At 34.7% G+C, this 25,885-nt stretch overlaps 1 protein-coding gene across 1 annotated transcript; it reads left to right on the plus strand.

The window, feature by feature from the left end:
• The first annotated feature begins 19,544 nt into the window (after window positions 1–19,544).
• Window positions 19,545–24,193, plus strand: LOC137405423 (protein mono-ADP-ribosyltransferase PARP12-like). Its single transcript, XM_068091678.1, has 4 exons — window positions 19,545–19,639; window positions 19,856–19,998; window positions 21,290–21,467; window positions 23,868–24,193. The coding sequence occupies exons 1-4, from the start codon at window positions 19,600–19,602 to the stop codon at window positions 24,116–24,118; spliced, it is 612 nt and encodes a 203-aa protein (XP_067947779.1). The 5' UTR covers window positions 19,545–19,599; the 3' UTR covers window positions 24,119–24,193.
• Window positions 24,194–25,885: the final 1,692 nt, after the last annotated feature.

Below are 25,885 nucleotides of genomic sequence, written 5' to 3' on the forward strand. Positions count from 1 at the left end.
CGCGCTTTCTATAGCGAATATAAGTACGATGAATTAGATTTTTGGTTAGATCGTAAAATGTATTAAGCCCACTCGGCACTCAACACGTGACATCCTCACGTGATATCGAACAACCGCGTAAGTGCTTTAAGTCGGTGCTTGTATTTTTTTACGATAGGCATGGGCGTTTGTTATTATTATTATTGTTATTTAGCGTTTGTAACTAAATTAATGTTGACCTAAGTTAGGTGGTCGTTAACCTTCATCTACTATTTAATATCTGTAATCCCTTGAAATTATTTTGGTCAAGGGAATTTATGAAAATGTACTTCAGTAGTGCAAACCTATGCATAACGTACTCTCAAGCTCAGCCAAACAAGCAACTAAAAAGGCTAATTTTTCGTTGACTATATCTAAAAAATTTATCAAATGTAACTCACTATTGCTTTTACATCCCAATCGTAGATTTTAGAGCTTTTTGTGAGCAAAACAACAAAAACGACAGTCTTGATGCAACACCAAGCTGCAACGACGAGCATGGCATGACAACTCAACGGTAGGAGAATGGGGTGGGGTTAGTTGAACCAAAAATCACATTTTTGGTTATCAGTGGTTCCAGATCAGTCGTATGTTTCTAATTTCTTGTGCATTAGATAGATAATTTATTTGTCCAAATTGAGTCATAGGGTTTTAGATCTGATCACACAAAAATGATAAAAAAATTGATTTGAGGTATCACTTCCTGAGGTCCAACTTACCCAGGCCCCGGAGTAAATTGGACCAATCATATATGGTGCGCGGGGCTAGTTGAACCGCTATCGCTATTCTAGCTAATCCACTTCTGACTGTGTAAATGAAGTTCGTAATCGCAAAGAACTTGTATTTTATTGTTTTATGATGAACCAGATGGGATTAGTGCAATATGAAACAATATACATGCATGTAAATTGGTAGTATTAAACCATCAAAATTATATCAACATTACATTATTGAGTCAATGTAATATATGAAGCATCAAGTTATAATAATAGTGGAGGAAGTGACGAGAGGCTAACGCAGTTCATAGTCCTTGCATGTTATTTTACCACCAAAGCTTACACTGCCCAATGTGCGAGCCGTTGTTCCGGAAGACATTGGAGCCCCGATGATCTGGATGATTTGCGCAAAGTCAACAAATGCGACTTCATCATTTTGAACATATGCGCCTTGGGGTGTTCGCTTGTAAAATTTTATCTTATATTTGCCATCAGACTTTGCCACAACCATACCAACATATTCAACTGATTTTCGATGCAGATCAAACCTAACGAGAACAAATTGTCCAATCTCTACTTCGGGAGACTCACCCTCAACTTCCGACTCCGTAACTGAATCTGTATCGGACTCTACAATCGGTGGGGCCAAATTGTCCTCTTCGGAGCTGCTTGAATTGGGAGTTGTTACTTTTCTTTTCAGGTTTTGAAGGTTTTGGTCGTTTTCTATTTTCACGTTCATTCTAAATTTTTGCCCTTTCTGGCGTATCAGTGAGGATGGCACTCTTAACGCGTTTTTGCTGTCTGTTACCCTCCTTCCGAGGTCCTGCCATTGGTAGTGGGCATATATCTTGAGGAGTTACCGCAGGAGTGATGGCGCTGGCTCAGGGTACAGGAGTGGCAGAACTTGTGCTGGCTACAAGCTCGCCAGCAACGTCTGGGATGCTGGGTAGAAGCTGAGTTGTAACGGTGAAAGTACTGGCTGCGGGTTGGGAAGTGCTGGCATTGATAGCCATCACCTGTTGTTCTGGCAGAGTGACTTCGGGCAGCTCTCTATCAGTTACAGTCGACGGTGCATAGCCTGTATCAGTAAATATATCTCTGTTTAGTAAATATATGCCAGTACATCGAAATCGAGATAAAAAAATTTCTAGTGTCATTGCTTTAACACATGCACGGGCAGACAGAGCTCCAGTGTCATAAATGGTAATGGATCGGCCAGGGTTTGACCTCATGCAGTCATCGAGTGCTCTGTTGAAGAATATTTTCATCGGACCAAATACGGTCTGATCCAGTGGTTGTAGATGATGCGAGGTATGAGGGGACAATGTTAGTAACAAAACACCAGAATTCTTAGCCAGCACAATAGTCTCTAGAGAAACATGTGACACATGATTGGCTAGCAGTAACAAAACTGGTTTGTCTTGTGAGCACCTGCTGTTGTTGATGAAAAATGGAAGGTATTGATCAGAGAATACCTCTGTATTCATCCAGGCCGTTTTGTTGGCTGCACCGGTCGAGCCTACTGAAGTGCCATTAAGAAAGGCATTGTTCCATCTGACCCGTTTAAAAATATAAAAAGGTGGCAACGCATTTCCTGCAGCGTTAATGGTGCAAGCGATGGTTGTGAGTTCTCCTCGTTCCTGCGACGTTGATGCACCAACCTGCTTCTTTCCTAGGCTGCTGACGACTTTGCCTGGTGTCTGCACAGTGGTAAATCTGCTTTCGTCCATGTTGTAAATGTCTTTGGGCATGAACTTGTATCTAAACAGGATATGGAATAATATAATTCTCATTTCTCAGTTCAAGCGTAATTGCAATTTAACATTCTTTCCTGGCTGAATATTAAAATTACATGTAATTTTATTTTCATTATTAGATTGTATTAAAGATGTAGTTGCGTCAAATTTAAGTTGGTCTTAAAAGAAAGCATTTTTTTTTCTCTATCAGTTGATATGTTGTTTGTTGTGTTACGCAATCGCATTGCCAAGATATTTGAAGATTAAAACCGAAAAAATCTGATCGCCGTAAAAACGCTCAGGCCACCAAAACGTGCCCAGACTTGCCCAAAATGATGTCACGCGTTTGGCAACCTGTCTCTATCTCTCGTATTCACATCGGGTATTTGCGATAAAAGTCTAGTCTTACGCGGCTCTATTGGCATATATCTTATTTTGTATTTGCTCATATTGGCTAGAATAAAATTTTAAATCCTGCTACAGATGCATTATTATGAATGTTTCAAAGGCCTCAAATAACGAAAATTGAAAATTTGTTCTACTCACTTTCTTCAAATGTTGTGTAAACATTTGGGTACCAACTACCAATTCTACCGGTCTACGGTAATTCTGTCAAGTCACTTATGTAGAACGCGGTCTTTGTATCAGCACAGTTCTGCAGCTACCCATACAAACGATATACAGCCTCCCATAAGCCCCGCCCACATTATGTCGCCTATTACCTATTGCCTACGTACTAGTTTCTTACTAGTAGTATTCTTACCGAATACTAAATAAGTGAAATAAGCAAGCCACCTCTTTGAAAAGAATATAGACAGGGATAAAGTTTTAAGGATGAGAAGTCTGCTGCAAACTGGATTTGAACTCACATTCTCCAGTTCTGCGGACACCCATATATCATATCCGATTCACTACAATATTCTGCAAATCATGTTTTGCATTATCTTCAACAATATTATTTTATTATATAATTTTTACAAGCAAAAATATTTTCATCTCGGCATAAAGCTTTTATTAAAAATATTCATCAAGTCGTGGCCACTCACATAGTATTAGCTGATACAATAAGACAAATTCATCTACTGCAACAAACTCAAACAGAACATCATGGCTTATCCAGCACGCATTCAAGTCTCGCTTTCTCCTTTATGGCAGTTTCCACATTGACAAAGCTTCTTCGGCTGGTGGGACGACATAAACATTCTGTAATCAGTAAAACAAGTAAATGTAAACAAAGTAGATGCAATAAATATGTCATTCATAGATATGTCATTCTAAAGCGTATCTATTGACAGCTTCCAAATTGGGAGTTAAATAGATTGCGAGTGTAATTTTAAAAACGAATAAACATTTAATAAAGGCACAAGTACGCCAAGCCAACGATTCGAAGCTTTGGTTCTGGAAATTAAAGATTTGCAATGATCAATCGATTTTACCCACTTCCTACGAGTGAAAATAATTTGTAATCATGACTAGTTTACCAAAGAAAATTCGAAAAAAATATAGCTAGGTAAAACGGCAGATAAGCTATGAAACGATGATTGGAGATAGCAAAGAATTATCATTTTATTAATTAGTATATGTATTTATGACTATAAAAAATATTACATTTACTTAAGTATAGAAGACTCTAAGTTAATTTACCTCCATTCTGTCTTCTTCTGCAGCAAAACGCTGCTGACGCCTGTCAGCTTTGGCCATAGGCTGTCTACTCTAATCTTTTACTAAAAGTTGCTCAGATAACTCTGAGTAGCGGTCGCTCGAACTTGAAGCCATTTTAAAACTATGTATAACTTAGTAATTGTTGAAACGCGTTGAATCAGTAACGAGTAATAAGAATGAATTCTCTAATTAGGAGAATCTTCGAGATCACAGACAACGCGTTTTACGAGTGATAACATTTATTACGGCCTATATAAAAATTTCACACGCATGATTGGCTAACGAATCGACCTCATATTTATTGCTCGTGGTTTCGTTTCAGATACCTTGCTTGTGACGTCACGAAATAGGCACCCGCTGGAACGTGAGCTTTTTAAAAGAGGGCCTCATTCAAACGCATATATCTCTGGACAGGGCCGGTCTACAAAGACAAAAATGGCATCAAATTGTAGCTGATGTTTTAGCCTTTTATGGGTCCTAATTTCATTAAATTGAATTTTTTGATGCAACTACATCTTTAAGAAGATCGCTTCTGCTTTGAAGATAAGCTAATAATTGTTTTACATTTAGCCTATACATACCTAGCGTAGACATCCGACAACTTGGTGTAAAATTCTTCTATTACATGCCTATTGAACGTACTCTGTCGTGCTCGCGAAGTCGCTTTTGGTTTTCTCAGAGAAATTTGCTCTTTTTTTAAGAACACATTAAACCATTCCTCCCCTAAAAGATCTTAGAACAAATATAGTATTGCCGATTTCTATTTCATTCTAAATAGGCAGCAGGTCATAGGTCTAACTGATAAGTACAATTTGAACTAAATATTAACCAGCCATTTTGTTGGTCTCCCTGAGTTTGGAATATTAAGAAAGTAGTTTCGGCTGGCATACTGGTATGCTAGTTCTTTCGTCTGTCTTGCCGATAGACCATGGAATGCATTATCAACAGCCGCAATATGGTCAGCCAACTCTTTAGATTGTTCACTTGTAAACACACTATGCGCCTCACTGACACCTTTGTATGTGCCTATCTTCTGCTTCTCCGGAGTGCTAGCTAATATGTAGCGCTTTAGTGTCGTCCTGGGCACACCATAGTTGGAAGAAGCTTGTCTCTTAGAGATACCGTTATCTTTCACATCTTTAGCTGCCCTCTTGAGTAAATCATTAGACGGTCCTCTGTCAGTCTTGCGCTGCTTATTCCTCACCATATTTGAGAGTGCTTCTGATTAATTCTTGAAGTGTATCTACATCAAATATTATGGACAATGGTATATATTATATTATGCATTTCCTCTAGTATAATAACATCTCAATGTAGTTTTGGGATATATAAATTATGTTATATATATAAATACATTTGTGGGGCAAGTTGGACCAGTGGTTCTACTTACCCCTTGTTCAGTGGGCCAACTTGCCCCACCAGCCACCATTTTGAAGAATTTCAAATATCTCCACATGTTTTAACCATAGAAAGTTTTTAAATCTTGGAAAATGGCCCTCATAAGTTAGCAATCCAGCCATATAAAAACCACTTTTAAAACAATTGATAATCACATAATATTTGTCACTCATTTATAGTTTTGAAATTATACATTTGTGAGGAAAATATCATAAAATGATGATAAAAGTCTCACCTGTCAACTTTCTTTGTCAATCTCTAAACAGGAAGTCATGTGACTTGCATTAGAATAAGTTTCACTTTAGACTTGAACCTGTAGGACTTTTACTTTGGCTGAAACATTCCCTGGTCCAACTTACCCGGTGGTCCAACTAACCCCGCCTTCCCCTACACAATCTTTGCACCCTTTCATCAGGCTTCCTCCCTAACACTGATTCAATGCCATTTACTTAGCGGGTTGTAAATTGTCACCCAGTAATACAAAAGCTGACTTTCCATGCCAGAGTTTGTAATTCTGGGTGAGGATTAGAAAGCTGGGCTTGTCGGTAATCAGTAACTAACAGTAACTACTACTATCAGTAACTACCTCGGATATTTACATTAAGTTCACATAATTTCCCCACCTTTTTACATGAAGTTGCTGTTTTTCAATAGCGCATTTGTTTTATGCCAAATGTAAACACCTTTCTGCCATAACAAAAATTATATTTACTTTTTACTAAAGTACAGTAGATGCCCAAATACGTAAATAATTATTTCCAGGAATGTTTATGTTATAGGGATTTCAGATTATAACAGTAAAATACAGAACAGACAAAAAATAAAAACTATGCTAAACTTTTTAATTTGTGGACTGTACCGTAGCTGCAATATTATTAGTTCGCATTGACAACTTCTCTTTATTTTGATCAGTTTTACTGGTTTTAATTTTACAATAAGTTAATGGGAAACGCACATCTTCTGCATCAGTTTGTTTATTTTTTCTAGACATCAGTCTATTCTGCAGAGTAAAATTGATGACAAATATTTTATACGCCTACGAATAAGCTTAACGAAATATATTTGTACTAGAAATAGTGCAACATCTATCTGCTTGTCGTCTATTTGTATCCTGGGTTCAAGGTAGGATAAAATATAGCTTTCAATGATACTCAAGTTTGTGACATTTATGTTGGTAGGCCAACCCTGTAACGCCTGCATCAATTGATCCTCTGACGTATTTATAAACAATGGTTCATCTACTTATTCTCTCTGTTTAGTTGACACATCTGATGATATATCATGACAAACTAAAATGTCATGGAAGTTGTGTCTATAATAGTTTTAACGCTATACATACATCATTTTTTGTTTTGAAATTGCGAGGAGATATGTTAGCATTCATATCAAAATTGAGAAACTGTCCGGCTTGAAACTTTACATTATATAAAAAATTTTACGTAGTGCGAAACAAAAACTGCATAATTTAGGTATTTTATATTATCTGGAATTTATGTTATAGGAGTGTTAAATCGCTTGTAGCATGTATTAGTCATTGTTATATATGAAACAGGTGAGAGTTCAGGATTTGTACATGTTTATGTTTGACTGACTAAACGACAACTGAACACAAAATAGTAACAGCTACATGTATATAGGATAATAGACCGCAGCTATACAGGATAATGTCTTTAGCAGTATTAGCCAACAAATATGTAAAATATAGTTCCCACCGGATTACAACATGTGGTGACTTTATAACAAGAAGGTAAAAGTTATAGCAGGATCTACTGTACTAAAGTATAATACTAAAGCATTTCAGCAGCATTCAACACACCAGTAAAGCCCAAAGTTGTAAAATTAGTCCCAGTTGTCATAACAGTATATAATCAACATAGAAATAAAGATTCTATTGTCTTCACTAGAGCAGAATCACCACAACACATAATCAGCAGACGGAAAAAGTCATATATTCACATTCACGCCATATTATTGCGGTGTACGTTTTAACAATTTTTTGTAATAAACTGGCATAGTCAAGGCCACCTTAAACTAGAAGAAACAAAAAAGCTCTTAGGACCTCATTAATTTTTCTTATTCATGAAATTCTTCATTTATCACGGGTTATCCAAAAATCTGGACATTTCCAACTGAAACAAAAAGAATCCGTCAATCAAAAGTTACCAAATGCTGAGTCAGCTTTCGAACTTTTTAATGAAGATATAAAAGGAGGATCTAAGAAAGGTGTATAAGTCAGCTGGCCAGAGGCCGTGTCGAGTTAGGTTTTGCCCTCTGTTAGTTTGAGCTCTAGATTAAAGTCATTTCGTTTCATACATGAGTTTTAAAAACAGCGCTGAATGCCGGTATTTTGCTCGAATAGATATTGCGTGGAAGCGGAATAATTTCCATTAATTTTTGTGCCCAAGTGAAGTCGATTACTTAATTTGAAAACATTATTCATTGAGTTTACCAATAAAGATGAAGTTACAGTAGTTTGTTCCTCAACTGCCAGCAAAGTTTTTGATATATTATCAAATATCTGCCCCAGAGTAAATCAACAGAGTAAAGTGGTGCATTAAAACGTATTTTTAGTTAGTTTTAATTTAGTATTGTAATGGTATTATTTGATAGTATTATAATTACTCTGGTTGCTACAAAATAAAACAATGAAAATGACTAACTCAAGTAATAGTTTAGGTAATATTTACAGTTATTACAGGCAGAATACAAGTGAGGTTGAATGAAACTTATAACAAAGCTGAAATGAGCGAATTTGTTGTTCGTTAAATAACGTTCAATTATAATTAACATCTAAGAGGGGCCACACGTTTAAGTTGAGATATGCATTTGCAATGTTTACCCATAGCAAAAAATATTGGATATAATTTTTTAAAGGTTGACTTGCAGCAAAATTCACATTACAGTTATTTGGTATCAAAATATTCACCATGTCTTACTCTGTTGTGTTGTAGGTGCCAAATATGTGGAAATGTGATTACAAGCTCTTAAAAGCTCAAAAACAAAAAGCCGCCGTAGATTGGAATCTGTTTATTTCTCTGACAAAGTCATGAAATTTGTTTATTGTCTTGTCATGTGATGTTCTCACGTGAATAGAAAGGCCAATAAAAAGCTCAAAATAAAACTTATCGTAACACTAGTTTATGACAAACACTTCGAGTTTTACCGAAGACCCCGTATCAAATATAGATGCTCGCTACTTTACAGTTTAGTTTTGGTTTGGTCTAATCGGCAAGTCGTAATCTGATCATGAGACCTAATACTTTGCAAATAATTTTTGCAGCACTTTTCGATTATTGCAGGTGACCAACAGGCTCGTCATGATTATCAGACAATGATATGTACTCCTTCGAGGTAAAGCTAAAAAATTAAACAAATTTTTACGGTAAGTTATAAGATATCACTGCTAAAAGTGACAGCATTTACAATGACGATAAAACAGATGCGGAAGAACAATAGACATGGTTTTATTGAATGCATAAAGTATAATTGTGAAAATATTTCGACAAATAAGGTTGCATGAAAGTGTAAACAGAAACCATCTCCCACAACTATGTCACATTTGAGCCGTTTTGGAAAGAGAATTCAAACTACGACAGTCTCGTGTGCCTGTGATTAACTGTTCGTTTCTTAGCTTTTTAGAGCTTGTAATCACATTCCCACATATTTGGCACCTACAACACAACAGAGTAAGACATGGTGAATCTTTTGATATCAAATAACTGTAATGTGAATTTTGTTGCAAGTCAACCTCTAAGGAACTTACATAAGTGCTTCAAAAAAGCAAAATAACTACCAAATTGAAATCTAGGTATTTATTCAGGAGAGAAAAAATCTACTTGGATCCATTGACATGTATTCTGGACACCTATTAGTTTGATAAAAGTACTCAGTTGATAGTATAAGAGGTTTTTTGGCAGAGGGAGTCTCTCTGCTTGTTTTATTTGTTATACAACCAAGTTGGTGGTTGGTGTACAGTCAAGTTGGTGGCCTTTACACAAAACTATAGAACCAGAAACAATTTTTTTTTTAAACAACTTATTTTATATAATGGTATTGTCCTCAACATTATATAATGTTTAGCTATTTATTTTAATGTCTATTAATTTCTCATGTAACACACTTGATTGTTGACAATTAAGCTATGCTTAACGAATAACTTGTATTCTAGCTAGTGATCAATGTGTTGCAACTGAAACAGATAATCATAGATATAGTAAACCCATAGATATAGTTTATATATCTATGGTTTATATATCTATATAAATATATATAATAATATATATTAATATATAATATTTACATTATATAATAATTAACATGTTAATTATCATGTTAATTATTATAATTAATTAACATGTTAACAGCTTAACATGTTTATTAATGTCTCAAACGACAGAAAATATACTCTTCCTTATTGGAAAAGCGTGATGCACAAGCTCTTTGAACTAATCCCAAAAGGCATAACCCCTTTCAATTTTTTTAAAGTTTCCCTTTCCCGTGGGTGAATAAATTTTTAAAATTGGTCAATATGTTAAACATTGACTATTTTGGACATAACTCATGAATGGTTTGTTTGATATTTATAAAAAAGTGTTTAGAAAATGTTTTACACACGGATACTAATATCGACTAAATTATATCCGATATACAGACAAATTTTTTCATGGTTGTGGATGACGTGGTTTTAGAGATGATTGTAACTGATAGAATTGATCATCAGAATTATATTCTGAGTCGAAGGCACAATAGTCTGAATGTGACTCATTGTTTTCAGATTCATCCATAAAGTGGTTCACATCTGATCTGAAGACTTTAAAACGCTTAAGTTGATTATTAGAGTGTTCTTTAGGAGCAGCGTATTACGCACTAGCATCTGGAGCCGTCCTTGATATGGCATGTCGTTTGGAGGTTTTCAAACTCCAGAGTTTTTAGATGTTTTTTCAAAGTAATACAATTAGATAAGTAATAATTCAATTGGTCTAATCTGTTTTACTCAAAGTAGTATCTTGTTTAACTTCGAAAACTGTTTTGAAAAAATGCTGAAGCCCATGACACTAATGTCACTCTCCCCGTGACATAGTGCAAAATAGAGGCTGCATAAATGTCGCTTCGCCTTTTAAACGCTTGAGTCAGTATCAATGTCACCCAATTTGCGTATCCACCATTTTACTTCCTCATGCAGTCCTCCTTATCTAATTGCACCTGCTCAAAATCACTCTCCCACATTTGCTAAGTTCAGTCGTATGATGTTCATTGATAAAACATTATTAGATAAAGACGGTATCACTCTGTGATATACATATTGAAGTGATCTCCAGCAAACAATCAGAACAGATTGAACTAAGCAGAAGGGGACTTTTACAGCAATTTCCAAAATTCCCCATTTATTATCTTGTCGAATAAGTATTTTTAATCACAATCCAGTATTCTTTATCATATTTTCAAAAAACTTATCAGTTTCCTGAAACAATGACACTTTAGCACATTTCTTTCTACATACTTGTCTCGCATTTATATTTCTCTGATCAATCACTGGGAAGCAGCATCTTGGAAGTTGATTGTTGTTGGCTGACTCTAACCAACAGCTACATCGCTCTGAATTTTGTGGTTTGTTCTATTTCTCATTTGAGTTTGTTGGTTGAATCATAAAGCTACTCGTCTTGTCTTATACTGCTTGGGTAACCATATGATTTTGGTTGAATGAGTTAAAATTTAATTCGATTCAAATGATAGCCATGTTATTAGAATTGTATTTATCCATCATTGATGATTTGTCACTAGACACTCTTAGAAAATAGCTTCAGCCAAATTAACATAGATAGCATGTGTTTTTTAATAGTTATTAGAATTGACAATATGGACGCCTTTGGATTCTCTACCAGTTCCCTCGCGGGTTCCACTAGACAAAGTGTTAAAAAATATTGATTGTGTGATAGTGTATGTGACAAGCATTTGTCATCCTAACATTATGTTTCCATGACACGCAACATTGAGTCAATCTACAAGAAATTCTCATCATGGGAATCTGTATAGAAACAGTGTATCTGTAATGGAAACATTGTGTATGTGTGTTCCTAAATTTGAAGTTGTCTTCTAAACTCTGTGATCAACATGGTTACTCAACTATATGACCTGGCGATATGGCTACTCAATCCATGACATGCGAACGCAATCAGTAAAGGATTTTTAACATACACTGAACACACTTATTATAAAGAAAGATTCCGTGATCATAACCTAAAATTTTTGGTGATGTGTTTAATAATGCATGGCCTCACACAGGCTTGTCTATCATCAACTGAGTAAGTGAATCGTTAAGTGTGTACTTCCATGTACCCCAATTAAGGTAAAAACTACATGATTGGAATATGAACGCTGCATATGTACATTAAACGCATACCCTTATGCTTAGAGGATCCGAGACCACCTTGAGCCTTTTATTTTATCCACTATACAATTTCAAAAGACAGATTGGACAGTTAGCCTAGTAGTAGTTAGTAGTTAGCAGCCTGCATAAAACATTTTGCCAATTCTTATAGCCGCATAGCCATTCTTATAGTTGTATAGCAACCTTTATAGCTATATAGCTATGATATTCTCTAGATAGCTGGAAGAGTTTTGATAAGTCAGAAGTAAAAATAGCTAAAGTTAAACATCGATTGTTTGCTGTTAGAGTTTTACCCAGTTGCTTATTCCAACCTATTCCGGTTTATTTTTCTTTATTACACTGCCTTTCACTCTGTTGCACAGATTCATGCATTAGTGAATTGGTCTGCTCATAACTGTTGAAGGAACGCAACAAACGGTAGGTAAAAAAATTACAATTTGATCTTGCATCTTACTAATCACCGAAGTTTAAACTACTTGCAAACTGGCTTGCCAAATATTGTAGATGACTGTACTGTTTCAAATTTAGAGTCAAGCCATAGTAATATATTTTGCAAATTAGCTTCTTATAAAAGCTTTCAGTTGTTGCTCGCAAGAGATTGTAAAATATTTGATGTCATTCACACTTCATAGGTAGCCCGAACTCCTGAGAGAAGTTTCAACAAGGTCGGCGTGTGGCACAATTCTACGGGACAACTTTCATCTGTAGCAATGGTTAGTTCATCTCATGGATTTTTAAGGATATTGATGGTAACCTTTCACCAGCCTTCACAATCGGTGTTCATGAGTTCAAATTTGTATTTAGTAATTCAAATTTTCCATAAAACCTCTATTTGAATGCCACTGAGCTCTATTTTTCAACCATTCTATAGTATAGTGGTGATCAAATAAAGGCGGCGCTCAAGTAGAGGTTTTACGGTACTTACAGTAAGCCCGGTGTTGCAAGGCGTTTCTTTTATTTTCCAGATAGTCAGATTTTTCCAGATAGATTTTTCAAATAGTCAGCAGGTGGCTGTTTGTAAGGAATGGTTCTAACGCACCAGGTGGAGTTTTAAAATCAAATATTTTAGCAACCTGATAAAAGAAGGTCGCGAATATATTTGGTGTGAACTTTTTATAAATTTGGTCAAAAATGTGGAAGCTTATAGCATTCATGCAGACTAACAGACAGACACAATGATTAAGTAGACTATATTAATAAAGATATTTTCATTTAGTAATTTATTCATTCATATTTGTATTTATTTTTGTTTGCATTCATTAATTTGCATCTGTCTAATAATTCGTGAGTTCAAATAATTTTGAGTTGAAGATGTGGTTGCGTCAAATTTGAGTTGATTTTAAAAGAAAGCATTTTTTTGTCTATCAGTTGATATGTTGTTTGTTGTGTTAGGCAATCTCATTGTCAAGATATTTGAAGATTAAAATCGAAAACAATTGATTGCGGTAAAAACACTCAGGCCAAAAAAACATGTCCCGACTTGCCCAAAATGATGTAACGCGTAATACAACCTGTCTCTATCTCTCGTATTCACATCGGCTATTGCAATAAAAGTCTAGTCCTACGGGGCTCTATTGGCACATATTTTATCTTGTATTGGCTCATGTTGGCTAGAATAAAATTTTAAATCCAGCTACAGATATATTATTATTAATGTCTCAAACGCCTCAAATAAGGGAAATTTAAAACTGGTCATATTAGCTTCCTCTAAATGCTGTGTAAACATCTTAGTACCGACTACCAACTCTACTGGTCTACGCTAATTATGTCAATCAAACTAAGTAGAATAAGGTCTTTGTATCGGCACATTTCCGTCGCTACCACACCGGAAACTAGTTACTAAGTAAAATAAGCAAGCTGCGTCTTTGAAAAGAATATGTGGCGAAACCAACTGCGTTCCTTACATAATTTACATGTAAGTCATGTACATTGTATAGTCAACGTTATCGAGTCATTATTGGTAATAATCTGTAGAAAAAACTTCACCAGTCACATTTGATTAGTTGACTCAAGTACTAAACGAATAGTCGAGCTATGCAAGAGTACCTGTCGATATCTATCAGACAAGATTTCAGCACAGGTGTCAACGGGGTTATGATGTATTTAATGTTCTGCAAATCATGTCTTGCATCATCTTCAACAATATTATTTTATTATATAATTTTTACAAGCAAAAAATTTTCATCTTGGCATAAAGCTTTTATTAAAAATATTCATCCAATTCGTGGCCACTCACATAGTTTCAGCTCATACAATAGGACCAATTCATCTACTGCAGCAAACTCAAACAAAACATCATGGTTTATGCAGCACACATTCAAGTCCCTCTTTCCCATTTATGGCAGTTTCCACACTGACAAAGCCGCTTCGCTGGTGGGATCACATAAACATCCTGCAATAAATAAAACGAATGCACTAAATATATGTCATTCATAGATATGTCATTCTAATGCGTATCTACTGAAAGCATTCAAATTGGGATATAAATTGCGAGTGTAATTTTAAAAATAAATTAATGTTTAACAAAAGCATAAGTATGCCAAGCCAACAATTCGAAGCTTTGGTTCTGGAAGTTAAAGATGTGCATTGATCAATCGATTTTCCTCACTTTCGACAAGTGAGAAGTGAACATCTAAAGTCAAATCATAAATCAAATTTACTAGCTAAAACTGCCAAAGAAAATTTGAAGCAAATATGGCTAGGTGAAACGATAAAAAATTATAAAACGATGATTAGTGATAGCAAAAAGTTATAATTCTATTAACTAGAAATTCCACTGTCATACAGCTCACGACCAAAGTGATATTGGAAAAAAGAAAGGGTACTGATGGTTGAGAAATGCAATATTAGCAGTCAAATGACACTGCAGTGCAATAGGATAAATGCAATGGTAGCTGTAATGTACTGGGTGTGGGTGTTATTATATACAACAAACATCAATAATGAAAGAAAAGATTATATGTTTATATCTCTCCTCCTGCAATAGGAGAAATGCAATATTGGCCAATATTAGAAGTAGAATGCACTGATATTATTAGAATAACCAAGATTATTAATACAGTAATAATATAAAACCAATGCACAATTTTGTTTACATTTAAAAATGTCATAGCTAACAATATCAAAAAGTGATATTTATTATATAGATTTTTAGAAAATCTATTTAAAAAAGTGTTTGGTCATGACAAACAGCGATAATGAAAGGAAAAGATTATATGTTTATATCTCTCCCCCTGCAATAGGAGAAATGCAATATTAGAAGTAAAATGCACTGATATTATTAGAATAACCAATATTATTAATATAGTAATACAGTAATAATACAAAACAAATGAACAATTTTGTTTACATTTAAAAACGTCATAGCTAACAATATCAAGAAGTATCAAAAAGAATATCCAAACTTAGTAATACAGTAATAATAGAAAACCAATGCGCAGTTTTGTTTACATTTCAAAACGTCATAGCTAACAATATCAAGAAGTATCAAGAAGAATATCCAAACTTATAATTAAATATCGTAATCTCATAAAAATCATTAGAAAAAAATATCATCGTCATATCCTTTACTTACACTGCGTTGGACATCAGTTAGAATACCAAAGTACTCAAATGTGTCTGAAATGTCAGTTAATTTGAAATCGGCAAAAATGAAACAATTTCAGTACTCCTACGTTAATCACCGAAACCTTCGACAATGCTATAGACTGGTGAAAAGTGCATGTTATTTTTTCGTGAAATGCGCACGATTTAATCGTTCTATTCTTTGTCGCTCGGCGTTTCAATTTCCGGTCTTAACTTTTATAAAAGTGAGGCTTGACAAGTTTTAATAACGATTTTCGTCCAAATAAATCTGTCTATTTGTGTATAATCCGATCAGATGGGTAAGTTTTAAGATAATAACGACGGTTTACAAAGACTTGGTAACATATTTAAATAGGTTTGTATGTGTTTTGTATTGTTATTATACTTTAATTACTCTACAAAACGATGGTTAAATTTGCTGATAAAATTTTGATTCAAGGGTTCGTCTCATTGTTGATGAATAGTTTTCGGGAGTTGTGTGCACATGTGCATTTATAAGTCTCTCAACCAATCGCTTCGCTCTGTTTGGTCGTGGGATTAGTAAATGTATTCATGAGTACTAAATATTACCTTTAGTATATTCATCAATCTAAGCCATTGTATTGCTAGATGCTATGGATTAAAAAAAAAGCCGTCAACATCTCACTGTGCAACTCACTGTGCAACAACTCACAAATCTCGCACGCGCGCACAGGAAATTAAATTATAGTCTCAAACAGGAAAAGATAATCTGAATGCAAACAACAGTATGTCTATAGGAGACTCTAAGTAAAAGATAAATTTACCTCCATTCTCCTATCTTCTTCTGTAGCATAACGCTGCTGACGCCTGTCAGCTCTAATTATAAGCTGTCTGTCCCAAACTTTAACCACCTGATGCTCAGAAAACTCAGAGTCACCTTCGCAGTAACTGGAAGCATTTTTACATTTCGGTTGTTCGTCAATAAAACGTGTCGATTGAGTAATTCATTAAAGTAACGATGTTAATTAATGTAGAAAATATCGATGTCGATGCAATTTCATAATAGAGTAAAATTCCTAACTTTGAGATCACAGACAACGCATTTTACGAGTGATAACATTTATTATGACCTATATAAAAATTTTGTGCTGATGATTGGCTAATGAAGCGATCTTATATTTATCGCTCTCGGACTCTTTTCTGATGTATCACTCATTACGTCATGAATGAAGCACCCGCTGGAATCTGAGCTTTTTAAAATATGGCCTCATTCAAACAGGGTTAGTCTACAAAGACAAAAATGACATCATATTGTAACTGATGTTTTAGCCTTTTATTGGTCTTAATTTCATTAAATCGACCTTTTTGACGCAACTACATCTTTAATAAGAAGATTCATAGGTTGATCATGTATTCGGTCAACCTATCATTTAAGCATACTATCATTGATACCCTTTGAGTTTTTCATATTCACTAGTTGACTTACATGTTTTGTGTTACATTTTTAGAAATATAGTATTTATTTTGTAATTATAATTAATAAAATAATATGGAAATGTTGTACATTTTTTGCACCATCGTTAGTGCCGTAACTGAGCTCACTGTTTGTCTTGAAGGACTTTTATTAGTATTTTCAATGCTCCCATTTGATGAAACTCATGCCATTTTGAAAAGCTGTGAATTGTTCACCAATTTTTTTTTGGTTCCATGAATGAGTCACTAATACAATCAGTATGAGCAACTGTTCATTATTCTGCTAATCACCAAATGTCTTCTCTTCTGTTCTAATATACAATAAAAAAGAGCAGACAACTCTTTGCATAGTCACTTCATTTGGCAGTGAGAGTAACCTGAATGCTTCTCCAAATTTTTACATTTGTATGCCAGATATAAATTAGTCCATTTATTAGATAAACAGGCTGTAAATTTACCTAATTAATAGCGAATCCTTTTTTGTCTCTTTATAAACAGTTTTGTGACACAAATGCTGATCTTGTTAAGCATTAAGAATCCCCATGATTAAGGTCTTCAGGTCTTCATATTCCACTTCAAATAAGGCTTGTGACTTGACACACGCTTATCACACCTGTATTACAATTCCTGCACCTGTATTACCCTTACCACACCTGTATTACAATTCCTGCACCTGTATTACCCTTATTACACCTGTATCGCCCTTGCTACACCTGTGTTACCCTTATTACACCTGTATTGCAGGCTCTCCGTGTGACTATGAATGAAACAGCTGCTCCCAAAGGTGTCATTGAACTCGAATTCATCGGTGTGGATCAAGTTCAGGTATGCAAAGGAATAGAAGATTATGGTATCAGAGAAAACAGTAGGAAATAACCTGTAATTAATTTTTGTTGTTAGTTTATTGCAATTGAGATGTAAAAACGGACTCTCAGATTAGATTATACTAGAATATAATTTTCTGCATATAGTAGTTTTGCAAGCTATTTATGTCAGTAAATGTACTTTAAATAAAGTTTTTCACGCTCATTTACACTCATGCACAATGAAGTTAGAGTCTCCATAGGGGACCCAGAGCAATATCACTCTATGATCGCATGGCAACGTCGCATTATGGTCGCTTGGTATAAAAACATCACTAAGGTCGCATGGCAACATCATGTTATACTCGCATGGTATAGCAACATCACTCTATGGTCACATGGCATAGCAGCATCAATATATGGTCACATGGTATAGCGACATCACTCTATGGTCACATGATATAGCAACATCACTTCATAGTCACATGGTATAAAACATCACTATGGTCGCATGGCAACATCACTCTATGCTCGCATGGTATAGCAACATCACTCTATTGTCGCATTGTATAGCAGCATACGTTTATGGCCACATGGCAGATCAACATCACTCTATGGTCACATGGCTTGGCAACATCAATCTACAGTCACATGGCTTAGCAACATCACTCTATGGTCACATGGCTTGGCAACATCACTCTATGGTCACATTACACAATTTTGATAACTGAGTTTGATTAGAATGTAACTTGCAATTGCTTGAAAAGCTTGCAAGGACCATAAATGGCCATTCAAGTCTTTCTTAAAGCGATTGTGTGTGAAGGGGTTAACTGTTTGTAGATGACTGAGTGGGAGAGAAGAACCAATGGGCTGAGTCTTGAGGCAGTCGTGAAGAAACAGCCTGACAGGATTATAATAGAAGGATGTAAATCGGACATGAGCAACTTATTCGATAGAATATCCAATGCCTTAAAAGGTCATATTTTAGGCTTCCTTGTCAAACACTACTGATGACACAAAATTCATTGACAAAATGTTAATACATTTAAAAACTGGTAAAATGTCGTTTTATGCCAGAAAGGATTGATAATAATTTCATCGATACTTTGGTTGTAAGACTATTTCAAAGATGCCTTTTCCGAAATGATTTTGCTCATGAAAAAAAGTCGGTCCTAAAATAACATCTAAAACACTGCCAATAACATCATGTCATAGTGAAGCAATAAATGTAGCGATTATAATTTTTCATTTTAAAATTATTTCATGAACATTGAAACCAAAAATTCAATGTGCCACACCTAAATGCGGATCTACGTTATCGACCTTGCCATCACTCTGCCGTTTACCAATGCTTAAAGTGAGACATCATTGAGCAGATTTAAAAAGGTCAACCTTATGACGTGCTTTGGACCAACAGATCTTGCAGGTTTATGTCGTGGGTCATTGCAGACACTATTGTAAACTTTTAAGTTAAAAGATATTGGAAAGTTCCAGGCTTGTAATTGAAAATATCCAGTCATAAATTCCTGTCTTGCCAGTTCTTTCCACGAACAAGCCTTGGAAAAATGCACTACTGCACAATCATTGCATAACCAGCCCAAACCATGGTTTGTCACACCACAAAGCACAAACCAGACGTAGCAGGGTCTTTATTAAGAGACTTCGGTATGAATAAATAAGAGATGATTGGTTTATGATAGATTTAGCATGCAGTTTGAGGTTGTGTTCTATATTAAGCAAGGAAACGCCTTGCTTAATATAGAACCGGAACCGGGTAATGAGTAACCAGGGAGATAAGTCTTAAGGCAGTCGTGAAGAAACAGCCTGACAGGATTATAATAGAAGGATGTAAATCGGACATGAGCAACTTATTCGACAGAATATCCAGCGCCTTAAAAGGTCATTTTTAGGCTTCCTTGTCAAACACTGCCTATGACACAAATTACATCGACAAAATGAAAGTCGATGAAATCGACCAGTCGACAAAAGGAAGTCATGCAATAAGCTTTCAATTACAAAAAACTCATAATTTGACTCTCTTATCGGTTTGAAGGACACTTCTGTTTCATTTAATCAACAGTTTAAAACATTTTCTTAATTTTATTACTTTTGTAGACGTCTTTCTCCCATTCCCTTCTAGCTGGGAGAGAACACTTGGTAGAGGCCAATATTTTGTAGTACTAAGCCCGTCAACACAGGAATACACCGATGTTCAGACAATGTTTCTGCGAACATCTGGTCCATGTATTGTCACACAGGTATGTTACTTGTCCTACCCTAATTTAACCCCTTGAACCCTGGACATCCTCATCAATGCGTGTATCACTGGACAATTTGCTAAGAAGTAGGACATTCTGAAATTTTTATTAAATAAATCTAAATCAGCTCCTAATCAAATAATATTTGGTGTAACATCGGCAAACAAGTCCAACAACACACTGCGAAAAAAAAATGACACTCTTTTGAGCTAAAACCGTCAAAATTCATACCATTGTAATAAATCCTAGAAATATTTGCAGTAGCATCATATCCATTGAGCATTTTTGTCACAGATTCTGAGTACTGTATATACTATGCACGTAGTATAGTAAACAAAGTTATAGTATGACAATAGCTATTGTGCAATACGCTGATGAATCATACAGTAGTAGTACAGCGGATTATGATTAGCCCTCTATATATGTAGATGTACATGTTTTGAGGAGTCATGATCATAATTTTAGAATATTGTTCTATTGCTAGATTTTTCCTGAATGGATTTTCTGGAATTTTCTAGAATAATTGTAAGAAGGTATAAATAGTCTGACTGCAGCTAAGACAGTGTTATAATAAATAGTTCATAACAATTCAGTTTACAGTGTACAGGTCTACAAGTCAGCAATAAAGGATTATTTTATACTCTCACAGCAATCTTCGGCATATTATTACATAGACACTATATTACTTATACATAGTTAGCTGCAATATTACACCCAGACGGATGTCTTAACTCTTAGCCTTGTGCAGACACCAGGATACAATCACAACACCAGATATCTCGAACCTGTCACATTGCATCACCACTTTGTGACAATTTTCATGTTTGTTTTCTGCACAAAATCATCAGCAAAATTATAATTAGTATCACATAATTCTTCATCTGCATTCATCCCTATCATCTATCGCATCCAATACTTGTGTGGTATTGATTTTTTTCGCGATATCGTTTCAGTAAAAAATGTATTCGAAAAGAGGAAAAATAGAAGTAAAATTTCTTTCTAACGCACTATGTAAGAATTACTTTGATTAGTTTGTATTTTTATTTGGAAAAAGCTTTGTATACAGAGCCATGTGGATTCTGGAATACTAGCCGTCAGGGTTCAAAGGGTTAAGAATTGGGCCTAAACTGATCATGCATCTGTATCTCACCTACACTTGCATTTATTTTACTTACTACACTTACGATTCTTTTAAATACCAAAAAAAACAATCAGGACTCTGATAAATGGATACTATTTGCTATCCCTGACTCTCAGTTGCAAAGGTTTTTGTAAGCTGTTTGTGTCACAGATAAAGCGGGTGCAAAACCTGGCTCTGTATAGAATGACTGAGGCGTATAAAGAGAAGATAGCTGAGGAGACGAGAAGCACCTGCAATAATGTTCAAAGGCAGCTCTGGCATGGTACATCTGGAAGCAATGTGCAGCTGATCTGCGCAAATGGCTTCAGTAGAAGCTATGCCAAACCCGGTATGCATCTTTTTCACTCTTAAATATTTTTACTTTTTACAAATTTATTATGCTGGAAAAATTTTATTTTTATAAAATGCTGTTAGCTCTGTTACAGCTGTTCAATGCTTTTATATAAACCTTGAAAGAATGTAATGGGCTTTGTAGAATTACGGTTTACTTTGCTCAAAGTAGTATATTGTCCGTGATTGCTTCCAGGCAGGCAGGTAGCTTGCATGTAGTAAAGACTTTATAGGAAAGCTGGCTCTGTTTTAAGAATATATGCATGTCAAAAGTTAGCTTTAGCCTATGGTATATATTAGGCATGTAAAACTTTGTTTTCATAAACCTAATTGGTGTTTAATAAATGTTTTAAATTTAATGCGTAATGACTGGCGGTGTACATATAGCATGCATAAAAGTGTAACCTTTTGTCTTCTAGAGTAGTTAATTTTTCATGTGGGTAAACTAGTTAACCCTTTGAACCCTTACAACAGGTATTCTAGCATTGTTTAGCAAATGTCACAAACCCTGACGGCTGATATACTGGCATCCACATGGCTCTGTTTACAAAAGTTGTTTTTAAAAAACAGCGTAAACTTATCAAATTAGTTTTTTAATAGGATTAGACCAGAGATTTTGCTTCCATTTTTAACCCTTCTCAAATATCTTTATCTACTTCCTTTGTGAGAAACCGATGAATGTGGGCTCGATGGATATGATACTACTGCAAAGATTTCAGAATTTGTTTAATGTCAACAATTTTAGTGAAATTTATAAACAATAGACTTCGACATCCAATCACAGGGCGTTGTCAATTTCAATGTCATTTGTCATCCTAACAACAAACGACCCGATATCATGGGCTGTAGGGCAAAAAGTCTGACATCACTGTTACTACTGATAATCAATAATATGATAACATAATATATAATAATATGTGGATTAATCAGTAAACATGATCAAACATTTAATTTACGATATTGCATTTTAGTATAACTTGATACAAAAAATCAACACCGCTTTTCATTATTTCAATTATATTATCCTTTCTGTCACTTTTTATTTCGCAACACCAAAGGAATGAAGAGTAATTAGATCACTTTCCACAGGTAACAAGCTCAAAACATGACTGTTTTCGGTTTAACAATAGGCAGTCCTAACGTCATTTATGCCGAAGTCTATCGTTTATAAATTTCACCAACAATTTTGATTGTTTTAGCCCGAAAAACTGTGAAACAATTTTTTTATATGTGGTGACATTTGGTGTGTGTTGTTGGACTTTTTTTACCAGCATTTCACCAAATATCATTGCATTATGGACATGTTTAGATATACTTAAAGATTGACTTGCAACAAAATTCACATTACAGTTATTTGATATCAAAAGATTCACTATGTCTGACTTTGCTGTGTTGTAGGTGCAAAATATGTGGAAATGTGATTACAAACTCTTAAAATCTCAAAAACGGACAGTTAATCGCAGCCATCACGAAACTGCCATAGATTAGAATCTCTTTCCAAAACGGCTCAAATGGGACGTAGCTCAATGAGAGGCTTGTTTACACTTTCATGCAACCTCATTCGTTGAAATATTTTCACAAATATACTTCACGCATTCAATAAAACCATGTCTATTGTTCTTACGCGTCCATTTTATTGTCATCGTAATGCTGTCACTTTTAGCACTGATATATTATAACTTAACGTAAAAATTTGTTTAGTTTACATATCATTACATAGTATGAGTACATATCATTGTCTGATAATCATGACAAGCCTGCTGGTCACTGTGATAATCGAAAAGTGCTGCAGAAATTATTTGCGAAGTATTGGGTCACATGATCAGATTACGACTAGACGATTACATCAAGCCGAAACAAAGCTGTAAAGTAGCGAGCATCTATACTTCAGACGGGGTCTTCGGTAAAACCCAAAATGTTTGTCATAAACTAGTGCTATGAAAAGTTTTATATTGAGCCTTTTATTGGCCTTTCAATTCACATGAGAACATCACATAACAAAACAATAACCAAATGTAATGACTACATCAGAGAAATAAACTTATTCCAATCTACGGTGGTCTCGTGATGGCTGCGATTAACTGTTCGTTTTTGAGCTTTTAAGAGCTTGTAATCACATTTCCACATATTTGGCACCTACAAGACAGCAGAGTAAGACACGGTGAATTTTTTGATATCAAATCACTGTAATGGGAATTTGGTTGCAATCCAACCTTTAATAAAAGCTTCAAAACGTCCTATTGCTTGAGAAATTGCCCAGGGATGCTGATACACATTGACAAGGACTGCCAAGGTTTAAAAGGTTAACTCTTATGTCATACTCGCTTGTGTCTGAGATAAAGATAAGATAACTCATTTTGTTGTAGCAGACTAGTGAATGTTTTGCATCGTGTTGAAGGTTTAGCCATCGGTCAAGGCACCTATTTTTCAACCACTTCTCAAGGATCAATGAGTTATGCTGGGGACAGTAGCATCATTCTGGCGCGTGTAACAGTTGGACGCTATGTACAGGGAGCTTCAGGAATGACACAACAGACACTTCCCTCTGGTTATCATTCCACAGTAAACATTACGGAATGTCCACAAGTGTTTGTTGTCTATCATGATGCAGCAGCTTATCCTGAGTACATCATCTCTTTCAGGAGATGATAACTCCCTTTGCTAGTTAGATGGATGTCAGTTTATGATCGGCATAAGGATAGTTACTTGCAGGCTGGTCTGTCTGTTTCATACATCACTGACTTATTTCACACTCTATCCGTCACTGGTATATTATACTCTTGTTATAAAAGGCTGTAGTGTTTGCTAGCATTTTCTTTGCATTAAATTAAATTTACATAAATTTATAGGGTTTATGGTCTAAGTACTCTTCTCTCACATTTTGTAGTTTCAATAATATTTTTGTTAGTTATATATTATTTCAAATTGTGCAAAAGCTACTGATTGCAGCATCAGGTCATCACTGGGGTCACTATTGTTGTATATTATTCTTATTTTCTTAAATAAGCAAGTCAAAAATCTTTGCTCCTTTCTATTAACAAATTTTTACTTAATAAATATCCTTATATCACTTTTCCCGCTCTGTAAATTGAAAATAATCTTTTTTCAACACTTTTTACAAACCTCTGCTTACAATCAACTCAACATCAGAACTTTCTACTACACAGTGTAATATTTGAGCTATATGGCATTCTGAGCCTGAATTAACGTCAATATAACAATCTCAAATTTGTTGAATCTTTGAAATTTTGAAATTTGAAAATTTGAATTTGTGGAATCGTAGTAAGTGAAGGCATGAAAAATAAATTTAGAATCGAACAAAAGATGAAAAAATAAGAAAATATATAAACGTAAGTTTGTTGTCAGAGTAAGTTATTCTCGTGCCTGTGCCACTAACATAGCCTTCAAACCTACGCATGCTGAGCCTCCATTCCCATCTTGGTGTCTATAAAGTAAGGCAGCAATAAAAACTATTGTTATTCATCATAACTTTGGTAGTTTAGTTTTTTGCATTTTGTTTATGCATTAATAATATATATAATATAATATAGTTTCTATAATATATATATAAACTAGAAAATCCACTGTCATACAGCCCACGACCAAAGTAATAATGGAAAAAAGAAAGGATACTGTTGGTTGCGGAAAAAGTAGTTCTCAGCAGGAATTGACAGAATATAGTGTAAATGAAACTTGTTTGAGATGATATAAAATAAATTTGAGGGAGCACGACTCTAAAAAGGCGCAACTAACAATTTATTTTGGAGGTAAAGTTGGGTTGAAACCAGGTATACAAGTAATTGGTAAATTGTTGATATTACAATATCTGTTATAAGTACACAGTATGTGTTAAAGGTCGCACAGTCTAGTCTCTCTTTTGCGTTGTAAGATTTGGTCATTGATAGCTAATCGAGTGATGCGCTCCCTAGCAAAGTTGTTAAAAAGTAAGTCATTGATTTATGATTTGATTTACTCAAATTTATGTTTTACAATAATAAAATAAATATTAATTCAAGCTGTAGACCTAACCTACTGTACGTAATTTAACTAACAACAGCAATAATGAAATATGTTTATTATATCCCTTATTATATTGAAATGCAATATTAAAAGTAAAATAGCAAGCTGCCGTGTAATATACAATTTGAAAGTTTGTTGTTGGTTAAAATAAATATTAATTCAAGCTGTAGACTCAAACTATTGTACGTAATTTAACTAACAACAGCAATAATGAAATATGTTTATTATATCATTGAAATGCAATATTAAAAGTAAAATATATTGTAATATACAGTTTGAAAGTTGGTTGTGGTGAATGCAGAACGGTTTTGACAACGATATGTAACAGAAATAAATATTAGTAAAATAAATATTTAATTATCTCAAACCTATGTTTTACAACAATAAAATAAACAT

This window comes from Watersipora subatra, chromosome 9, assembly GCF_963576615.1.
Source record: "Watersipora subatra chromosome 9, tzWatSuba1.1, whole genome shotgun sequence".
NCBI classification, from domain to species: Eukaryota; Metazoa; Bryozoa; class Gymnolaemata; order Cheilostomatida; family Watersiporidae; genus Watersipora; species Watersipora subatra.